The 20,752-nt window shown below is 41.6% G+C and overlaps 2 protein-coding genes and 4 non-coding genes across 6 annotated transcripts; all 6 read right to left on the bottom strand.

Annotated features, from left to right (window-relative positions):
• Window positions 1-669: 669 nt before the first annotated feature.
• On the bottom strand, window positions 670-7,858 carry kctd14 (potassium channel tetramerization domain containing 14). The gene is made up of 4 exons (XM_071542322.1): window positions 7,768-7,858; window positions 4,528-4,752; window positions 3,728-3,862; window positions 670-2,673 (listed from the first exon to the last, which is right to left on the bottom strand). The coding sequence occupies exons 1-4, from the start codon at window positions 7,819-7,821 to the stop codon at window positions 2,362-2,364; spliced, it is 726 nt and encodes a 241-aa protein (XP_071398423.1). The 5' UTR covers window positions 7,822-7,858; the 3' UTR covers window positions 670-2,361.
• A 2,054-nt stretch (window positions 7,859-9,912) lies between these two features.
• Window positions 9,913-16,286, bottom strand: rps3 (ribosomal protein S3). The gene is made up of 7 exons (XM_071542311.1): window positions 16,230-16,286; window positions 15,028-15,158; window positions 14,559-14,652; window positions 13,462-13,556; window positions 13,173-13,360; window positions 11,308-11,511; window positions 9,913-9,988 (listed from the first exon to the last, which is right to left on the bottom strand). The coding sequence occupies exons 1-6, from the start codon at window positions 16,257-16,259 to the stop codon at window positions 11,312-11,314; spliced, it is 738 nt and encodes a 245-aa protein (XP_071398412.1). The 5' UTR covers window positions 16,260-16,286; the 3' UTR covers window positions 9,913-9,988; window positions 11,308-11,311.
• Window positions 10,381-10,530, bottom strand: LOC139663626 (small nucleolar RNA SNORD15). Its single transcript, XR_011696719.1, has one exon. It is a non-coding gene; the product is annotated as a small nucleolar RNA SNORD15 (small nucleolar RNA).
• On the bottom strand, window positions 11,993-12,142 carry LOC139663630 (small nucleolar RNA SNORD15). The gene has a single exon (XR_011696722.1). It is a non-coding gene; the product is annotated as a small nucleolar RNA SNORD15 (small nucleolar RNA).
• LOC139663637 (small nucleolar RNA SNORD15) lies at window positions 13,809-13,956 on the bottom strand. The gene has a single exon (XR_011696723.1). It is a non-coding gene; the product is annotated as a small nucleolar RNA SNORD15 (small nucleolar RNA).
• A 1,598-nt stretch (window positions 16,287-17,884) lies between the features above and the next one.
• On the bottom strand, window positions 17,885-17,967 carry trnal-cag (transfer RNA leucine (anticodon CAG)). The gene has a single exon. It is a non-coding gene; the product is annotated as a tRNA-Leu (tRNA).
• Window positions 17,968-20,752: the final 2,785 nt, after the last annotated feature.

Here is a 20,752-nt window from a genome sequence, read left to right as displayed (position 1 = left end):
AACAGAATTTCATTATTCTGGGTTTCAGTGGAGAGTTTTAGTGTCCCATGATGATCTAAATGCTGCTTCAGAGGCTTTTCACCCTGACCAGAAGAAAGATTCTGTGGGGATCTTTTTTTTGACACAAAAATGATTTTTTTTACATTGGACTTTAACTTTTTCCTGAGTAAATTCATTTCAGGGCACTTCTACTTTTACTTAACCATGTCTGCTTCTTTCACCTCAGCATGTTATTTCACATTTACCTGCTGACTCAGCTCTTGTCCAGACTGACTGGCAGTGAGTGAGCAGGCTGGAGGTTCACTGCCTTGCTCAAGGACACTTCGACAGGACACATGGCTGTTAACGAACACATGCTGGTTGTTACCATGGTTCTTCCTTGGGACAGTCTCTACCCTCCGATGATATTTTTCTGCCCTCTGTTCAGACAGGAAGCGGTGTGACGGGGGCAGAGAGGCTCGACAGAGCTGTGATACCTCCGGCTGCTCTGTGGTGAACACCAGGGCTGCTGCTCCGCTTTCTGTTAAGTCACTGTGTTCAGGTTAGGATTTGTGAAATTTGTGACCTTTTGTTTCCGTTCATCTGTGTTGTGCGTCATTCACCGTTGTGTATAATATGCATGTGTGTATAATATACCGTTTCCCTTGAAAACTTAATTTCCTGGCACGGTAAATATTATGGAATTATATTCTACTGCAAACTTTTAACTAGTTGGTCAAGAACAGAACTGTCATGGAGGTTAGAAATCAAGGCATTTCTAAACTGTTTTTCAGCACTTATCTAACCAATATAATGATGCAACATGAGTGGGAAAAAAGTGCATTTTCTTACTTTGTGACTGGGCAGTTGGTTGTTTATTGCAAAGTATTAGCTTTACAGCCCAATAGCAATAAAATACTCATTTTAACTTCCATTACACAGGTTATGAAAGGATATTCATGTTTATAAGCCACTAAAAATAACTATTATAGGCATATAGTTATTTTTTTCAAGAAAAAAACAGTACTTCAAAACAATACTTCAGTGCCTTGAGTCTCTAACTGCATACCTGTGAAATTCATTATGTACAAATGCTTTGCTGACCCCTTGTGTCTACAGTAGCTTGTGTTTGAAAATCAAGATATAAAACCCTACATTTACAGAAATGTATGAACAATGCAGTTTTATAAAAAAAACAAAAACCTATTTGATACATTGCAGCAACTTGGTCACATTAGACTGTCTATTTTGTCAAAATACCGTCAATCATTACTCAAACGTACATGGAATTCATACACAATTGTCTCTCCCTCTCAGTCACACACACACACACACACACACACACAGAAATGCATGTTTGATACATTTTTCATTGTGCATAACTTTGTGTGTGTTTTACATATCTGTTTTGTAGAATATTTCACTTTTACAACTCAGAAGTTCAGCAGCAGTCAACCTCCAGTAATCAGTTGTCTCAGCTGGGCATCTTTTCATAAATTTATTGGGATCATTTTTAGACAGTTTTCAGGATGGGATTAAGTGAGCGATGAGGACTACAGGAGCCTGGAGCCAATGTTTCCTATTAAATATCGGCTCCTGCAGAGCCATGTGTGCTAAAGCTTAAAAATATAGTGTCAAACTGAAATATCACTTTAACCATCTACTAACATGGAATGATAAAAAAAAAGAAAAAAAAGGAATTTGACGTCTTTGTTTATGTATGTGTAATGTCTCTGTGATTTCCCAAGGAAGTTACGATTAAAAACAAAAAAATGGGTGAATAGCTCAACTTGGTGGCCGACCTTTCATCAAACTCCTATAGAGGCATGTGTGCTTCAAAGTAAAAATGTCATACAATAGAGAACTATCACTTTGAAACCAAGACTGGAAGTACCAAATTATATTTACTTTATATTATTTACGTTACTTTATTTACTCTCATTACTGTAATTGAGGAGCTTAACTGATGCTTTTTGCATGGGAAAGGTCAATGTCAAAAAGGTAAAAAAAAAGAAAAGTAACATTGTAACATTTACACTGAGTAAGTTATAAATGAGATATTTTTACACCAATGAAGGGCCAGTCAGCAGATGAAGAAGAGTAATCTGTCTTTACTTTGTTAATACATTTTATTTTGTAAATGCTTTTTTAATTAAAATAACTAGTTTGAACTCTCTGCCCTCTCATCAATTAAGCGTTGCATGGAAACAATCCTATATAAAAATATTCTCTTTTGTAAAAAAAGAGAAGTAACTCTGTAACTTTTACTCTCTAACTTTTACATGAGCTGCTTTTTACTTTCACTTAAGTAGATTTTTACACCAGTAACCACCTTCTACTTCAGTAAAACTTAATTAAAGTACTAGTATTTCTATTCCTCCATCACCACCAGGAGAATATGAGTTTGTAGAAGAAGTCGTAGCTCTTGAACAGGAAGCCCTTGTCGGTGCTGTGCGGCTGGACGCTCACCCTGTAGCCCTGACTCTCGATGTCCATCCTGATGCAGTCCAGCAGGTCTTTGACGGAGGGAACGGCCTTCCAGGGGCCGAAGATCACCACCGACTCCTTATCCGCCTCCAGGCTGCTGATGGCGTCGTCATAGAGACGTAAATCCTCCTCCGTCCGCAGCACGCAGATCATGATGGTGGAGTGGCGGGCGGCGATGGCCTCCGCTCTGGCGATGCGAATCAGCACCTGGAAATGATTTAGTGGCGGTTGAGGTTGTAAGTATACAGTAAGTATGTAAGTATGTGTTGTAAGTATACAGGTGAGGTGGAGTGAGGAGGCTTCACTGTGTTCATTCCCTCCGACACACTGATACACAGAGAAACACGATCAACAAGTCACAGTAGTGACCAAGTCCGTTAGTTTCCTACAGAGCTGAGCGACCAGGGAAACTCAGCTGATGTGCGGACGCTCAACAAGCTTATTGGCTGAGAATCGCAGTCATCGACCAGTCAGATTTCTTTCCTCATTTCTCAACCGATGTGATTTAGTTTCATGAACAGTAGTTCTGCCTGACAAGTGTAAATTGGAGAAGTTGATTCCAGTCATTCAAAGCTTCCCAGTTCTCCATAACTTTTACTTGATAAACTCCAGGAATAAACATCTCTAAAACCATGCTCGGAGAACCGTTGCATCAATCTTTTGGTGCTAGTAGTGGTTGCTAAGGTGTTTCTAGGTGATTGCTAGAGTGTTACTGGGTGGTTGCTAGGGTGTTACTATGGTGTTAGTAGTGGTTGCTAGGGTGCTAGGCATGGATGGATTACTGAACGGGCCAATCGGGCACAGGCCCATGGCCCAAGAGCTCAGGGGGCCCCTAAGCCAGAGCCTGATACATGATGATGCTGTCACTAACTTTACATTTACAGCCCTGCAGTTGAAGGGCTTAGTGATTTATATCCGCACCAAAGCCCCAAAATTCCCCCTATAATAACCTAAAAATTTGTTTTGAAGGTGTCAACATGGCGCTGTCACAGTGAGGGTTTACAAAGACCCCAAAATGTTGTTTTTCACTCCTGATCTGTCAGAATAGGGCCCACTGAGTCATATACCATGCAACTACTGTGTGGCCATACTGTAGATTTTGGGGCAATGCAGGCAATAACAAAACAAAAAAACCCAAAAACTCATGGATTACCACTTTAATGCTTTTCTGAAATATAGCTGATTTTTGTTTATACTAGCGGTTGTTTGCCTCATGATGACAGACTGCATGTCAGTATTTTTGTGTTTGAGCGTCACCCACCTCAATGTTTTCTTTGTAGTGAGGAACTCTGGAGAGGAACTGCTGCCGTCCCACCGACTCCCCGAAAAACTGAGGGGTTTCCTCCAGCTGTTTGACCAGAGGTTTGATGTTATAGTGGACCGCCTCCCTGTGAACCTGCAGCAACACACACACTTACTAGCATTACTATGACAAATTTGTTTGATCACAAAGTTCTTGTGCAATTGATCATTATTACATTGGTTGTCTATGGGAAGCCCTTCCACTAAATTGATTTTAATGTATGCGTGAATCGTTATTTCACTATTTATAATAGCTGCTGCTATTTCATCATCCTGGTTTTCAATGGAGAGTTTTAATGTCCCATGAGGGTCTAAATGCTGTTTCAGAGGCTCTTCTACTCTGAAAAACAGAGTAATTCTGATCTTTGTGGATTTTTTTGGCATGAAAATTTTAAGAATATCAGCACAAAATAATTGCTATTAGCACCTTCAATCCTAAAATATCAGTATTGGCCTCATCAGTCGAACCCTAATTCACAGCTCGAGCTGCCCAGTAACCAGAGTCTTATACTGTCGGCCAATGAGCAGCTCTACTGAGCAGCTCTACTGAGCAGTCGGGGGTTCAGTGCCTTGCTCAAGGGCACATCAACAGCTACTGATGGAGGAAAGAGCGTTACTCATTCACTTCCCCCTCACAGGTTTTCTCAGCTGGGAAACAAACCAGTAATCCTCCGGTCTGCTTCTCGTTTGGGTTCCTGTCTGAAACGGTTTAAACCCCTGGAGCGTCCCTGAGGAAAACAGCTGAAACTCGACTCAAACCTCCTGGATGTCCTCGGTGGGCAGGCGATCTGTGCGCAGGAACTCCAGGACGGCTCCGAAGTGCGAGCCGTCCCGGTCGATGAAGTAGCGTCCCTCGGCGTCGGTGCGAAGCTTGGGCTGGCCGCAGAACAGCTCGGCCAGCTTGGAGTCAGGGTGCTTCCTGAGCGTGCTCAGAGACGCGCTGAACAGGTGACCGCCGATGTTCAGCTGCACAACAGGGGAGTGCTGAGGACGAAATACAGTCATTTATTTAAACTTCACTTAATGAGATTACGAATCTCTTTTTTCAAGAGAGAGCCGGACAAGGCAGCAGCAGCATCAAGACAACAGACAGACAGGAGTTCCTATAATTACTGAAGTTGCCTCCTTTATTGTACCATATTCATCTGTATTGTAGCTTATTTTATCCTGTACTATTGTAATATGCTTTGACAACACTCAGTACTACCTGATAATAAAGGTTTCTCTGAATCTGACAAACAGAAACGTTGCAGGCAAGAAAAATACAAGAATGTACAAAACTAAAATGTAACTGAAATCGCACAAGAGGGTGAGCGATGTAAAAATTTGTGTATAATCGCTCAAAATGGCAGTAGTCCTATACAAAATCTGGAGCCAATAGGCCAATTTAGATTGGGCTGCAACAGAGAAGAGTGTCCTATCCCCCATAATTGCGATGCTGTAGATTCACCATGTTTGCCCAAATTCAATTCTGGTGTCAGGTTTGGTCACTTCTCCTCTCACAGGAAGAGACAAATCAGAACTTCTCCTCTCTCATCTCTTTGGTTTCCTTTGGTGTAAAGCATCACAGACCGGCCAGTTGGTAAACATGAGCGAGCTGTGAGCAGTTTACTGACGTTGTGTTGCAAGATTTCTGGGTATTGAAGTTCAGATTTTTCAAACAGTTACCGCTCGCTGCCATTTGGAGCCGCAAACATGAGCAGCTTTAAAGTGTCCTACAACCTGCCTACAACCTGCGTCCTCAGATTTGGTTCAAAACCAAATTTAGCCTCAACCACCACTGCCAACAACATGACATTATCTCTATGAACTGGAATTTAACCAAACCCAGCAAACAGCAGCCGGCACCAACATTAAAAACCAATAAATATAAAGTTGAGATGACGTCTGTAGTCGTCCGTAGCTGCTACCTGTATCTTTTTGTGAAGCTCAAACCAGTTCCCTTCCCCAAGTTATTTTAATATGAATTGTTACCATGCCATAATATCATATCATGATAATTTTGTGCTTGTGTGGATCGACGTTGAACTTGGCTGACTCCTGCACATCGACATCCGTCAAATGCTTGCTGGGAAAGGTTAGATAGGCCTAAACAAGTTTCTACTACGCATAAATCAGTGTAGTGGTTTGGAGGATATCTGTCCCCAGTACGGATCTTAACAACTGCTCACCGTGTGTCATTTCATATCCAAAGAAAAGTGAAAATGCAGCCAAAAAAAATATAATGTCTCTATCTGAACTCTCCCTCAGCTCACAGTATTCCCCAGCAGCAGGAAGGGTGTCAGCCAGCGTCAGCCTCCTACACACCGGTTTAGTCTGGTTTACTCAGGCTGATAAGACCACAAGCTCCAGCTGTCTATCACAAAATCAGTGATGCCTGCTTCATTCCTGCACCGCCCAGGTCACAGCAGCACGCCTCTCTATTAAAAGGACAGCAGGTAACGAAATGCTAACACTTTTACACTCACTGGATCGTCTATGTCAGTGATTCTCAACCTTTTTCATATCAAGGACCCCTAATTTAGTCCACGTTAGAGCCATGGACCCCCATTTGATGAGATTTTGTCTCTCAAACCCAAATCTGAGAATATTTTTATTGTCAGATATGATTTTGTCCAGAATTCCATGACTATCTGTATTGTAGGTAGAGAGATAACTATGATCAAAACAGTCATTCTTCTACATTCTCCAATTGTGTTAACTTCTTGTAAATGAAATAATTCTGAAGTTTAACAATTCAATTTGCTGGGGACCCCCTGGAACTCTCTCAAGGACCCCTGGTGGTCCCCGGAACCACTGGTCTATGTTAAACTTACGAGTCGTTACTTTTTACTAGGGCTGGGAGATAATTCAATATTATCGTTTATCGTCTTTTTTTATCGTCTTGGAATCATGTCGTGACGATATGAAGATATTTTAATATCGTGACACACATTTCTGCTGTCTAAATTGATGATGACAAGCAAATTTTACTTAAAAACTCTCATAAAATGAGGTATGGTAGGAATATTATTTGAATATTTCTGTTTTGTTTGACATCACACCTAACATTACCATTCGGTTCAATGAGATGAACATTAATTTGATTATTTAACGTGATTTTGCATACATGAACCATATCGTGATATATATTGATATCGAGAAAAATCCTTATGATTATCATGATATTGATTTCAACCATATCACCCAGCCCTACTTTTTACCATAATGGATCTATAGTGTTTTGTAATTGTTTTTTGTATATTGCTGAAAACTTGACACATCCTTTTTGAGAGTGTGGATGTACATAATGAATAATAAATAGGCTACATAGTGATAGGTGATGGTGCTGGTAGGTAAATGGTAAACATATCTAAGATATAAACTACATTTGGGGATTATCGTGTAGCAACAAATAGGCTATAAACAAAGAATAAATACATTTTCAGTGATGTTTTAGGTTTTGAATTGACCAAATTTCAAGTAGGCTAACATACACCATTTTGATGTACAGACCATGACTAGAAAGATTTATATAGTCTTTTTTTTTTTTTTTTTTTTTAATCTGATCATCTTTAAAAGTCAGATAAATATTTCACAAATAAAACAAATCTGCAGTTAGGCGGGGCATGAGGTGCAGAAAGTGTCGACTCAAACCTCTGCTGCAGTCTTTCAGCAGACAAAAAACTTCTGGGGAGTTTCCTGGAAGCTGGATTTCAATTTCGTGTGAAACAAGTCACCTGTAAAACCAGTTTAAACTGGAAAACACACAGTCCAAGCCCTTCACATCACCACGGGCAACAAGTAGAAAACAACTGGTGTGAATAATTATGATTTCCCCATAGAGGCAAGCGGAAAAAATGTAATCTTAATTGAATTCGTCCTCACTGGAGTCTAGTCTAGTCTGCGCTTCCATCCACCTGCTGTCCAGATGATGAGAGTTAAAGGTGAAAAGTTTTGTTTACATTTTTGTGTTAATATTCTGAGCCAGTCCGTCATGTTAAAGATATTTTTCCTTACCGGCACGGCGGGTGAAGACTGTTTGCCAGGCGACTTGTAGTCCGGCAGACTCATCTTGTCTCCGGTGTGTGTGTGTGTGTCGGTGTTCAGGTGAGATCTGCACTACTGAGCAGGTAGGTGGCAGGGGGCGTGGCCTAACCCGGACGTGGTGCTTGCTGGGAACGGTGGGTGTCGTCAAAGATTGTATGTGGATCAGGTGAATCACTCAACAGTAAAAACCTGGCCCGGCTCCTGCATAGCCTACAACAGTGCATTTTTTCCTCAGGCACAGATGGCATAGAGGTATAATAATTATTAAAGGTGCTATGTGTAGTAGGCTATTTTTAAAGATCAATATATCGTTGTCAAATTTGGTATAATTACCGTAGGCTAAACAAATGAGACCATGGTCAAGAAAATCATTGGTAGCCTCACAGTAGTAGGCTATTGTTAGTGCCAGTGTTTCTCCAAATTCAGACCACATTTCCCATAAACCCCGTTGTTTCCTGTCACAAACAGGATATCCCGACTTGCCCGCCCTCATGGCCTCGCTCTGGGTGCGTTTGTTTTCTCTTTGGCTTTACTGAAGACAAAAAACATTTTGGAAGTCATTTTTTTTTCCATCGGTCTGTCACTCATTCTACCTCTGAAACCCTCAGCCACTTTTGTATGTTTGCTGCCATCTTAGAAATGTGCTATTGCCAATCTACTATTGGCTGATCTTTAGTGCCAGGTGATGTCAGCCTCTGTAGAGTGCAACAGGTGGTGACGTCACTTTCTTGATGATGGGTCTTGTTTGTGGTAATTGTAGTAATGTCTCAAAATGTATGCAGTGATTCATTGATGGTGAAATGATACAAAAAGCACCTTTGATGATGACATTAGCATAGCCATAGCTTTGTCCCTGCCTCACACATTATGCTATTCCCCAAAAACTATTCATCCCCATTACATAATCTTTCTAGCTTTGGGTGAAACATTACAGACTACTCCGCCTTACGTTGTGATGGCATTTGTGGTACCAAGAAATAGGGACAGAGTGACAGCTCTTACTCTCCCTCCTCCTCTCTGGTAGGTGTCATGTTACTCTGCTGTCCCATTCAGTAAAGTAATCTTGTTATCAGAACAATTATGCAGCAGTCTGAGTCATTTATACCTTGTGTAAATAATATGGCAATAGAATATTCTTACATAACGGTTGCAGACGCATGTGTAGGCCTATTGTCTGAAAGTTTTTTCTCAAAGTGTGCATACATAAAAAGGGATAAATAAACCATATCTACGTATTACAGTTAGAAGGCTTACATTGTCTATAGAAATATATATTTACACATTCAATTTGCAAATCAGTGTGGTTTGTTTGGAGGATTCAGCTAGGGGCATGACAGTCTGTAGGTCTTTCCATGCAGTAAACAAAAAAGATGATCTATTAATATCAAACTTAATATCCATTACATAAGACATCAAACCATAGAAACTGGGCCACTATTTCCCCACTGAAGTAATATTTAGATACTTAAACTGACTGATGAAACACCCAAACTTTTCCATGACCATTTTAAAATTTCCACGACTAAAGTTTGACTGAATTAAAAAGTATCAACTACACTAAAACATTAAGCATTAGTTTGTTTTTCACTCACAAAAACAATCAGATTTTAACTGTCAGCAAAAAAGTAAGCAACCAACTATATTTTCCTCCAACAGGCAGCCAGCCACAGCTTTTTGTTATGTTTATCAATACAAGAAAAAAATACCAATATCATTAACTTGACAAATAAAACGTCATGACTTCTCTAAAACTTGTCCCCTTTATCATTTTTTATAACTTCTCCAGGCCTGGAAAACACTATTTTTTAAATTCAATGTCTTATCCAGGAGTGTGGGAACCCCATTTACTAGAAAATGCATTTCAAACAAAACTGGAAACAGAAAAACTGCTTTGAAAAAAAAAAATGGAAAGAAGAAATTCATAATATTCTGTTACATCACCACAAGCCCATGTTGGTAGGAAAACAGGTGGTTGTAATAAATTAACAGGTGATTATAATCAATTGACAGCCACAGCCAATGAGCTGTGTATGATAAGCACCATATTGGTAGGAAATGCATGTGTCATCATGGGGAAAACTATGAATGGATAACAGAAGGACCACAACACATTGGTGTATTTTCCAGATTTTATTGTTTTTGTACACAAAAAACAGAGGGTCTTGCTTCCATCTGGGGGAATGGTGAAAACCTGCAACAGACAAAAACAATCAGTATGAGTAACTTAAGTAAATTTCACATCTCAAGTTGTGTATTCTTCTGACACTATAGCACCTGTGCAACATTCATACATCAGCTCAAGACTTGTTTATTAAAAGGATACCAACACAATTTGTGATTAAGATAAATCCATTGGGGCAAATTTGTGAAAAATCTTTTTTGACGCCAAAAACAGCGGGTTCCTGTGGTTTGAGTTTTCTGTATTTCATCAAAAGCTAAAACTAATTTCCATCATCCAGGGTATGCATTGTATGGATGTATTTTCTTTCTGTATCATTCTTAGCAATCATTCAGTCAAACTAGTCCTGAGTCAAATTGTTAATATTTTAAGTGGGAAACGCTGTAAGTTCACATCTCTATAACCCTTCTCAGACAAATGCCTCTATGTCTTCAACTGAAAAAGACACGCTGCTCTGAGGCACCGGAGCAGAACCACAGAACGTGGATCTGAACCAGCAACCTGCAGAACTAGAGCGTGTCCTGTTCCGACTCGTCATCGTATCATCACCGAAGGGAAGATCATTCACCCACTGAACAAATACTGGCTTCATCCTTAACAGTAAAACACAAGGCTTGTTCCTACAGAAGCCCACTTCCAGTTTGGACTGTAAATAGATTTGATACCATCCTTCAGCTCACTTCTGGAGAAACTTTCATTCGAATTGCATTTGCTTTTCCTGTCGGGCATTTTTTTAAAGTGATCACAAATTCCTACTATTTAGACAATATTATTGATCTTTTGTTTGTAGCCTATTTTTTTGTTGTTCGCTACATGGTAATCCCCAAATGGAGTTCACATCGTTTACCTACCAGTACCACCACCTAGCCGTGCATCACTATGTAAGCCTATGCATTTATTATTCAACATCCTCACGCAAAAAGGATTGTCACTGTACACATTTTGTACATCAAGTTTAACACAAATTGTTACGTTTATCGTGATAAAATGCTCATTTCCTGTGTGAACACTAGGATTGGGCAATTTTATATTGCGATGGTCAAGGAGCCAAAATATTGCAATATACAATATTATCACTATTGTGTGTGTGTGTGTGTGTGGGGGGGGACCCACAATTTTTTTTACTACTACTATGATTGTTTTTTTTTTTTTACTATCCTACCACTAGTAGATTATAGGTTCACAAGTTTAAAAATTTGCACAGTTGTGATCTAAGCAACACATGGTGCTGCAGCAGAGCGGGTGATATTGGGAAAATATTGTGATTCATCGGCCAAAGCCTAGCGAACAGTAAATTAACCCGAGACGGGACCCAGAGTGCTGCCTCTCACCCTCTTATGCAGTGGGAACGGGGGCTCCCTGGGGCATGACGGGCACCTCGGGCTTGGCCCCCTTCTGCTCAGACATGGGTGTGGTGGGCAGACGCTCCTCCTTGGGCTCCACGATGCTGACGTGGTCGGGCAGGGGCTTCTTGGGGCCGATCTTGCCGCTGGGGTCCCAGGGCAGCATGATCTTCACCTTGATGCCCAGCACACCTGAGGACACACACACACGGATAGACATCAGTAAATTATCTGGATAGCTCCATTTTGAATCAGTTTATGAAATAGTTTATTAAATAATAGTGGTCAGAAATCAAACATACAAAATAAGAAAAACAAGAAAGCACCTCAATATAGACTTTAGCTTATTGTCGAAATAAACGAAACTCTATATTGAAGTGCCTTCTTGTTTTTTCTTATTGATTTGTTTGATATCACTAGTACATAAAGCATTTTAGAGGATAGACAGGATAAAGACAAATTATTGGTAAAAAATTGTAGGGCTGGCCCAAACTATTCAACAATTTGGATATTCCTTTGTTAGGTTGACATCCGAACCAAAGCTTTTCACTTCACCAGTAGTTTGAGGCAGGGAGGACCGTTACTCTTTCACTTGATAAAAACATATATAGCTGCTATTAAATGGCCGAGAGTCTGGACCGGCCCTGTCATCTGATTCTTGGTAATCCTTAGCCCTTCTCAGACAAATGCCTCGATGTCTTCAACTGAAAAGGACACACTGATCTGAGGAACCGGAGCAGAACCACAGAACGTGGATCTGAACCAGTAAAACCCAGAACCAGACTGTGTCCTGTTCCGACTCGTCATCGTATCATCACCGAAGGAAGGATAATTTGGTTTTGATTAGCACTAAATTTACATCTATCGTTACTTGCCCAAATTTCTGCAGGACTGACTAGCATTCAAATGCCTGCTGTCTTGTGTGTCGTTTTCCCTCCTTTAAAAAGGACTAGAACAAAAGTAGCTTCTCCAATCCAAACAATAAAGCAGGATATAACTGGGGATGGAGGGTAATTATGATCGTTTCCATCATCAATTTAGATGCTGTTAGAACAGAACAGTCCACACAGCAATGAAAGTCTCCTACTGCACACGAAAAAGCTCCAGATCCATTCAATATTGACATGTTTAATGTATTTAAACAGAATACGGTGGAGCAAACCATGTGTTTTGCTACCAGGCTCCATCTGACACTTTGTCAGGCCAAAATATAAAGGCTTGAACCCTTGTCTTCTGGTTAAAGAACAGTCCTGCTCACTCCACCGTCCTGCTGCCAGACACCAAATTGGCCAGAAGACTTTCAGTGTGTAGCAGAAAACCTTTGTTATGTGGGAGAACCATGTACTTTGGCCCTGATGCTCTTTAGCCTTACTCTGGAGGAGGGTTAACCCAAAGTTTGCAGGGTTTAGGACAGAATTACACCATCTAACCCTGGAGTCACTGCAGCAGAGTGAAAGGGAGCCCGACATTGGCTTCAGGCTTTAGAGTTCCACTTTTGTCAGGGTGAATTGAATGCGTTGATATTTTGAATTTTAGTCTTCCTCACCAAGCACTGGCCACGTTAATAGTCAGATTTCACTTGACTACTAGCTACCCTAAATACTGACTGTAATCACTATTAGCATTCAAAATGGCATGCTATCAGAGCTAACAGTTCTGGTTGGGATTTTTCCAGTTAGTAAGCACCAATACAGAAAGAGTTCTCAGGGTCACGAGTGCCTGGCAAATGACTGACTCAAATAATGAAATAAAAAAACAAGCATTTACACAAGTCTCAAATAACAACTTCTGAATGAAAAGTTACTAAGTGTTGTTAAGAGATGCTGTGTTGTCCCCGTCTGATCTGTACTCACCCTGCCTCAGCAGGACGTGGCGGACGGCTGTGTCGACGTAGTAGTTGACGGGGTCTCCGCTGTGAATCATCAGGCCGTCCACGAACTTCATGGACTTGGCCCTCTGACCCCTCAGCTTGCCGGACACCACGACCTCGCAGCCCTTAGCGCCGCTCTCCATGATGAACCTCAGAACACCATAACACGCCCTGGGAGAAGGGACTACAGTGATTATAATGTCTCAAAATTGAATGGGGTAGTGATTTGATGTTAAAATGCTTCAGCACAGTGGTTGAGCATTGGTACGTACCTACGCACAGCCAGACCTCCCAGCAGCTTGTAGCGCAGAGACTCTGCCTGAGCGATGGCGCACAGACCGCGAGTCGCAACCTTCTCAGCATACAGCTGTCAGAGAGAGAGGAGGAAGAGACAATTCAGTCAAACATCCTGCATAGCTTCTCTTAAAACTATAGGTTGGAACAAAAATGCCTCTCAAGCCCATTTCTGGTGAGCCAGGAGTACCAGAATGTTTCTGTTAGACTGGGACATAACACTAAAATTATATTTACTCAATTTGGGTCCTGGGCCAGTGAGGAAAGTTAACTTTTGTTGGCTCCGTTTTGAATTGAGAACACAGTATATTCATTTGGCAGCAACCCTTCTCAGACAAATGCCTCGGTGTCTTCAATTGAAAGGGACACCCTGATCTGAGGAACCGGAGCAGAACCACAGAACGTGGATCTGAACCAGTAACCAGCAGAACCAGACGGTCCCATTCTGCCTCGTCATCGTATCATCACTGAAGGGAAGATAATCTGGCTTCAATATCCTTATGACCGCCATTTATCCATATACAGGATTTGATTGGCCTAGGCCTTGATTTAAGTACTCCGGTAACGTAGCAGCAGTCGAGCCTTAAATTCGGATAATAACCCTTATGTCTAACGTAGCCATTGTAGCCTAATAATCAACGATGAGTAAATGAAGCACAATCTCTGAACAATCAGTAGGCTACAAAACAGAATTATAAACCACAGCATTTATATGGATTAGAAAATAGAAATTTAATCAAAAAATAAATTATAATCAAATTTAAATGTTCACGCTAATTCAACTTTTGAGAAAAGTGATTTCAAAATAGTACGATTGTTCCCATGACTCTTCTTATAGGATTTAAATAAACTGTTTTGTTCTTACATGGTAAAGAAGAGGGCTACATATGTTTATTACTATAATCCCAGTTTGTTTTTACTTCAGCATTATAATACTCAAATGAACAAAGTACTCTGTAAGCATAGCTATTACTTGCAGTACAACACCTAACTTTTCTTCTGCGCTGCAAGATTTAACGAACTAAGGCCTCGAGTTTGGGCCGTTCCTCTGAATATTGCGTTTTCTCGGTCTTACCTCCACGCTGCCCTCAGGGAAGCCGAACCTCTTCTGGACCACAGCTGTCAGCTCTCTGATACGACGGCCCTTCTCTCCCAGAACATTCTGGGTCCTGAAAACATTACGTGAACATTGAAATTTAGGGTTATATTCTTAAAGTTATATTCATGAAGATTGGTTGACTACAACATCCTGTGTGTCAGCGAAAGCCAAATTGTTCTGTCAGAGTCATGGTTCAGTTTTGTCCCACGATCCCACTGAGTATTCTGATAGAGCCGTGATCATGAGATATTCGTGACATCTCTATGGACGGACACACAGAAATTAAATATAAAAACTAACCCAGCAAATATTTAAAAGGCTTTGGCTGTTGCCCTGTACACATTCCCCAACCTGGACACATTTGTTCATGCAGGTTCCACCACTGTGCTTGCGCAGCAGAACATTAATCCCTGTGTGTCTCTCACAGCCAGGTCTACACGCTCACCTTGTGGCCAGGATGATAATCTCGGTCCTGGTTGGGGTCACACGCACCTCCACACCGGAGTAGCCATCCTCGGCAAGCTCACGAGTCAAGAACTCGTTCAGCTCGGCCTTGAAGATACCGTCTGAGACGAACTGAGGAGAGGAAACACAGTCAGCTTTAATGTTGTTCATTAGCTGCATCAACTGGAGAGTACATGGGACTCCCAGCATTTTTCACATTGCATCTATCAGTCCAAGTTGACAGCCTGGCCTTAAATTTGGATAATAATCTAGGCTTTCTAGTCTAATGTGGCTGTTGTCATGGCAATGATCCTCAATTAGGTGATATGCTGTTAGTTGAGGTTTTGTTTGAGTCTCCAAAGAACGGATCAGTGAGTATAAATCACGCACAATCACAAGTAAGCAGAATATGAGGCAATATAATAAATTAATATGCATGTATAATGTGTATACATGCAAGTATACATTTGCAGCATACTGTATGAGTCCCAAAACTAGTAATACTACAGTCGCCATTAATACTACAACACTGGACTCAAACACAAGTCCACCATGTGTAGCATATCAGTGACAGTTCGTAGTGAAAAGATTAAACTGGAGAAACGGTCTGTCCACGGGTCATGAATGAATGAATTATTACGCTTACAGTCAACACGTTCGTAATTCACTACACATTTAATGAACCCGACACTTAACATGAGTCGTTTGCAACCATTTAAAATTAAGTACGTTGTAGGTTTCAACTCTTAGATATCGTTAATTTAACTGGTGCCTGTCGCTTTAGCGAGTTTTGCTAGGTAGCTAACCTTCCGTCCAACTCCATGCATACGTTAGCTTGCCACATTAACCGACCAAACACTAAGATGAGACCGGGCGTTTTAACTGCGATTTGTCCGTGGTTTCTCGTCTGAAAGAATAAGGGGAGACCCGAAGACCAGGCAGACTCGGTCCTCTAAGAAAGCGGGCTGCTATCAGTGGGACCCGGGTTACCATCAATTTACGGCCCCGGTAGTCAGTGCCATGTTAGCGAAGTGAGGAGGGCACAGCGCCGGTAGCATCTGGATCAATCCTCTCTGAACCGGCGGACGACAAGCTCAACGGACCGCGGAGCGAACGCAGAACTCTTGTATCTAAACCGAAACGACACCATTTTACAGAAATCCGCTTTTTGTAAGGGTGAATTTGTGATAAAACAGTGCTAACCTTCCTCTTCTTGGAGATTTGCACCGCCATCTTCCAACGGGCCGTAGACAGGAAAGGACCTGCAGAGGATGCGGAAATGCATTTATACCAAATCGTGTCCTTCCGGTGAACGCCAGGCTGAGGTTGCTGCTGGGGCTTGTAGTCCCTAGTTTAATACATCCATGCTTGTAGTTCTGGGATTTGGTGAAACTTTGCCGATCCCTCTATCTCCATGTGGGGGAACTGGGTTGTGACAGGAGCAAAGAATAGGAGATAAAGAAGAAAAAAGAGAATAGCCTGTTTTAGATAATGACAACGAATAATAACAACAAATGAACATATTGAAGATCAGAGGTGGAAAGTAACTAAGTATATTTACTCGAATACTGTACTTAAGTACAATTTTGAGGTACTTGTACTTTACTTGAGTATTACCATTTTATGCTACTCTATACTTCTACTCCACTACATTTCAGAGGGAAATATTGAAGGATGCAGCCATTGTGTTCACAGTGTTTTAGCAGTGGCAGCATTTGCAGCAGCACTGATGTCAGTCTCTGCTCCAGTCGGCTGCTGGTTTGATAATTTGGAGTATTAAAAAAGTTGTTGCATTGGCCGGGAATCGAACCCGGGCCTCCCGCGTGGCAGGCGAGAATTCTACCACTGAACCACCAATGCAAGTTCTGTGGGCAAACTGAACCCTCACAGCCTGACTGACAGGCAACTGACGTGTTCTGCCTACACTGCAGCGATAACCTGCTCCTGTAGGTTCTCCCTCTACAACATCCACAAAATATGCCCATTCCTTACAAGGGAAGCAGCACAACTCCCGGTCCAGGCACTTGACCATGTCCCGCCTTGACTACTGCAACGCTCTTCTGGCCGGGCAACCCTCTGCCATCAGACCTTTACAGCGCAGTCAGAATGCTTTCACGTCACTCCCCTCTTCCAGTCACTTCACTGGCTTCCCATCTCTGCTCACATCGACACTGGTACTCGCCTACAGGGCAGTACATCAGACTCCCTCTCTGTATCTATAATCACTGGTCAGGTTCCAAACTCTGACTCGTTCGCTCGGCTCCTCCACTCTTGCAGGTCGCCTTTCTCCTCCATTGCTACGTGGACTCAGAAGTTGCTCATCCCAGTCACGACTCTTCTCATCCCTGTCACCACAACGGTGGAACGAGCTCCCCCGCTCTGTTGCCGTAGACTGAATACACATCTTCTTACACTTCTACTTACTTCTACGAATAGGAATATTTGATTTTTTTCAGTCAAAAGTGGAAAACCTACAAGCCTAAATTGAAATCTGCTCATGGCCACATGTCAGTTGCCTGTCAGTCAGGCTGTGAGGGTCCAGTTCACCCACAGAACTTGCATTGGTGGTTCAGTGGTAGAATTCTCGCCTGCCACGCGGGAGGCCCGGGTTCGATTCCCGGCCAATGCAACAAACTTTTCAACCCCCAGATTATTAAACGCGGAGACGACTGGAGGATAGACTGGCGTCAGAGCTGCTGCAGATACCAAGGGAAACTGTCGCTGATAGAGCACTTTAATGTCTTCCTTCTTCAGAGGCTCTTCAAATGTGTTGTGATTAAACTTTTGCTTGCCGGTTAGACAGTGAATGAATTTCCATTCCATCTGTACATCACATAGATCCAGTGCAAAAGTGTTGCTGTCAGAAGTGGGATTCGAACCCACGCCTCCAGGGGAGACTGCGACCTGAACGCAGCGCCTTAGACCGCTCGGCCATCCTGACTTCACTTACCCTATTGTCAGACAGACTTAAAGGGGCAGTCAGTAACATTAATGAAGCCCACTGTCTAAGTAGTCTCAAATCTAAAAATCACCCATGGTAGGGTGATTAGGGAAATGTTAGAATTTAACAGCTGCAAAGGCAATAAACTTCCACTGCCAGTGTTCTTCATAGCCAACACTGGCAGGCTGGGAGTTATTTTTGTACTAGCTACAGACTGGCTGACAAGCTAACTTTGCTCTACCAGCAAATCAACCCTAAATGTGTCCAAGCAGGGCGCATTTTCTGTTTCATGGCTGCACTGAAGCAAAGCTGAAGAAGCTAAAAAACTATTTAAAAAGGGGATATGATGGTGTTGCTAATACGTAATTAACCTATAACATAAATGTACGAAGCAAAAGTTTCCTGCTTACCCTCTCTCGATGCCAACAGACTGGACACACCTCCAGATATATTATTCTTTCTGTAATTAAAGGGGAATACCACTCAGTTTAACATGAACACAAACACTCAGCTGACCAGCTTTTGAGTTATCAGCTACATTCTCTGCATTTTGGCTAAGATCAAGTTTAAGTGAAGGTCTCACGCGATCACTCCAGGTGGTGATGCGACATCGGCTACTAAGCAGTCGGCTGTGTCCGGACTGAAGAATACGCTGTGTTTTTCTTGGATGAGTGTGGAGGAACAGATGAAGGACCGTGTCCGTGAGAGGTACTGTTCAGTGCTTTGGAACTGAAAGTTAACAGGGAGTGATTGACGGTCAAAAGCTTTTTGTTGATCTAAGCTGACACAGATTGCTGACAGAGATATTCTGGCATATATACAGGACAGAAATCTGTGTAGCTGAATGTTCCATGTAATTTTCCTTCCCTTAACCCCACTTGTTTGATCCACACCTACAATGAACGGCACGGCTGTGGATAAGCGGTTAGTAATAACTTTACTCAGGATTTTGTAATCCACATACAGCATTGTGAGGGGCCGATAATTGACTAGTAGCATTGGGTCATCTTTTTTGTAGAGCAAGGATACCACTCCCTCGCGCATACTCCTATTCATTTTGCCACATTTATAAATTTCAATATATATTTCCAATAAGTGATGTCCTACTAAATCCCAAAATGACATTTAGAACTCTTTTGTGAGCCCATCTATGCCTGGTACCTTTTTATCCTTCATAGTTTTTAAAGCGGTGTGTAGCTCTTCTATGTTTAAGTCTTTGTCCAATTCCTGTCTTATTTCCAGCGGTATTTGTTTGTCTAAACATTCTATAAACTTGTTTCCTTTTTCAATATCAATATCTTCCGCTTGGAAAAGCTTACCACAATGCTGCCTAGACATCTCCACTATTTCCTCTCTATCCTCACATAAATCACCATTCTCTTTCTTTAACCCCTGTATTACCCTCCTTTTCCCTCTTGCGCGTACTTATTTAAAGAAATATGCAGAGCATTTCTCATCTTCCTCATTTTTGTTCCTCTGCAATTTAAAAGCAAACATTTGGGCTCTCTGTTCAAACATTTCCTGTTGTTTCTTCTGTAACAGTTAATGTGTCTAAGCAAAGAACACCTGAAGAAAAAAAATAGGGTGCAGATGACTATGAGAAAAAGAGGAAAAGAGCCTTCTTACCTCATTGGTTAGAGCGGTGGCCGTGGCTAGGCTGTGATAAAGAAAATGGCCAAGTCTACTGTAAACTATGCAGATCCATGGCCACATACGTTAACAAGTGAGTCAAGGTGGAAATGTTGTGACAGTAAGGTTGAATACAACGTTTGTAGCGAGCTAGCCAAACGGAGGATGATGCTGTAAAAACGTAGCTTTCCTTGCAGAGTTGCCACACAACGGTGAGCCCAAGATAACGTTACCCTGTCAGTGGCTAATGTTAGCTTGGTAAAAAGTGCCACCTAGCGATTTTTTAGGCTAATGTTACATAGCACCAGACTTCTAGTGAACAGGGAATCAGTTGACTTAATCCTAATTATCTACTAGGCTAAACACATCTCCCCAAAATAGTTATACAACAGTTACTTATTTATGCCCATATTATTATTTTGGTCTATTTTTTTTTTAGAGTTTACAATAGTTCTACCCATCATTGAACACATTTACACAGTGATAAGAACCCTTATATGAGGAGAAAATAAATTTAATGTTAAAATAATGCCGAAACAACAAATTATTTCAGGGTCAGTGGCTTTAATGGCTGGGCCAGTGAATTTGGAAAGTTACTGGCCCTGAGAGCCAGTGGAAATTTTTGCTCATTGTCACCCCCTGGTTTCAGTCATGTGAGATCATGACTCAACAGTTGCAGATTTTTGTTTCAACCAAACATTACAGCATCTGGTTTCTGATTTCATTCATTAACGCACCTTGAACCAGACAGGGGGAAATAATTACTAACTAGTGTAGTGTTTGATTGACATGAAAACCTACCTGCGACTGAGTTACAATGGCACACATCTGAGAATCACTGGCATTACCCATTCCATGACCTTTCCTAATACCACCCACAAATGTATTCTGCCAAAATGCCAAGAAATGTTAAAAAATAGTTGCACAAATGGTTCAAACTTTAGTTGATGAGGGAAACACCAGATTCTCTGAATCACTTGACAAAATCTGTAAAGCTGGCGGGACACGATTCTGGAATCAGGCTAGGAAAACCTACAAACCTAAATTGAAATCTGCTCATTTCCACACGTTAGTTGCCTGTCAGTCAGACTGTGAGGGTCCACTTGACTTACAGAACTTGCATTGGTGGTTCAGTGGTAGAATTCTCGCCTGCCAC

The sequence above is a fragment of the Centroberyx affinis genome, unplaced genomic scaffold (genome assembly GCF_046629955.1).
Source record: "Centroberyx affinis isolate AG114_WGS23_722 - 3 ecotype Tasmania unplaced genomic scaffold, CSIRO-AGI_Caff_v1 ptg000228l_1, whole genome shotgun sequence".
Taxonomy (NCBI): domain Eukaryota; kingdom Metazoa; phylum Chordata; class Actinopteri; order Beryciformes; family Berycidae; genus Centroberyx; species Centroberyx affinis.
This window is presented reverse-complemented; position numbering and strand designations above follow the sequence as displayed.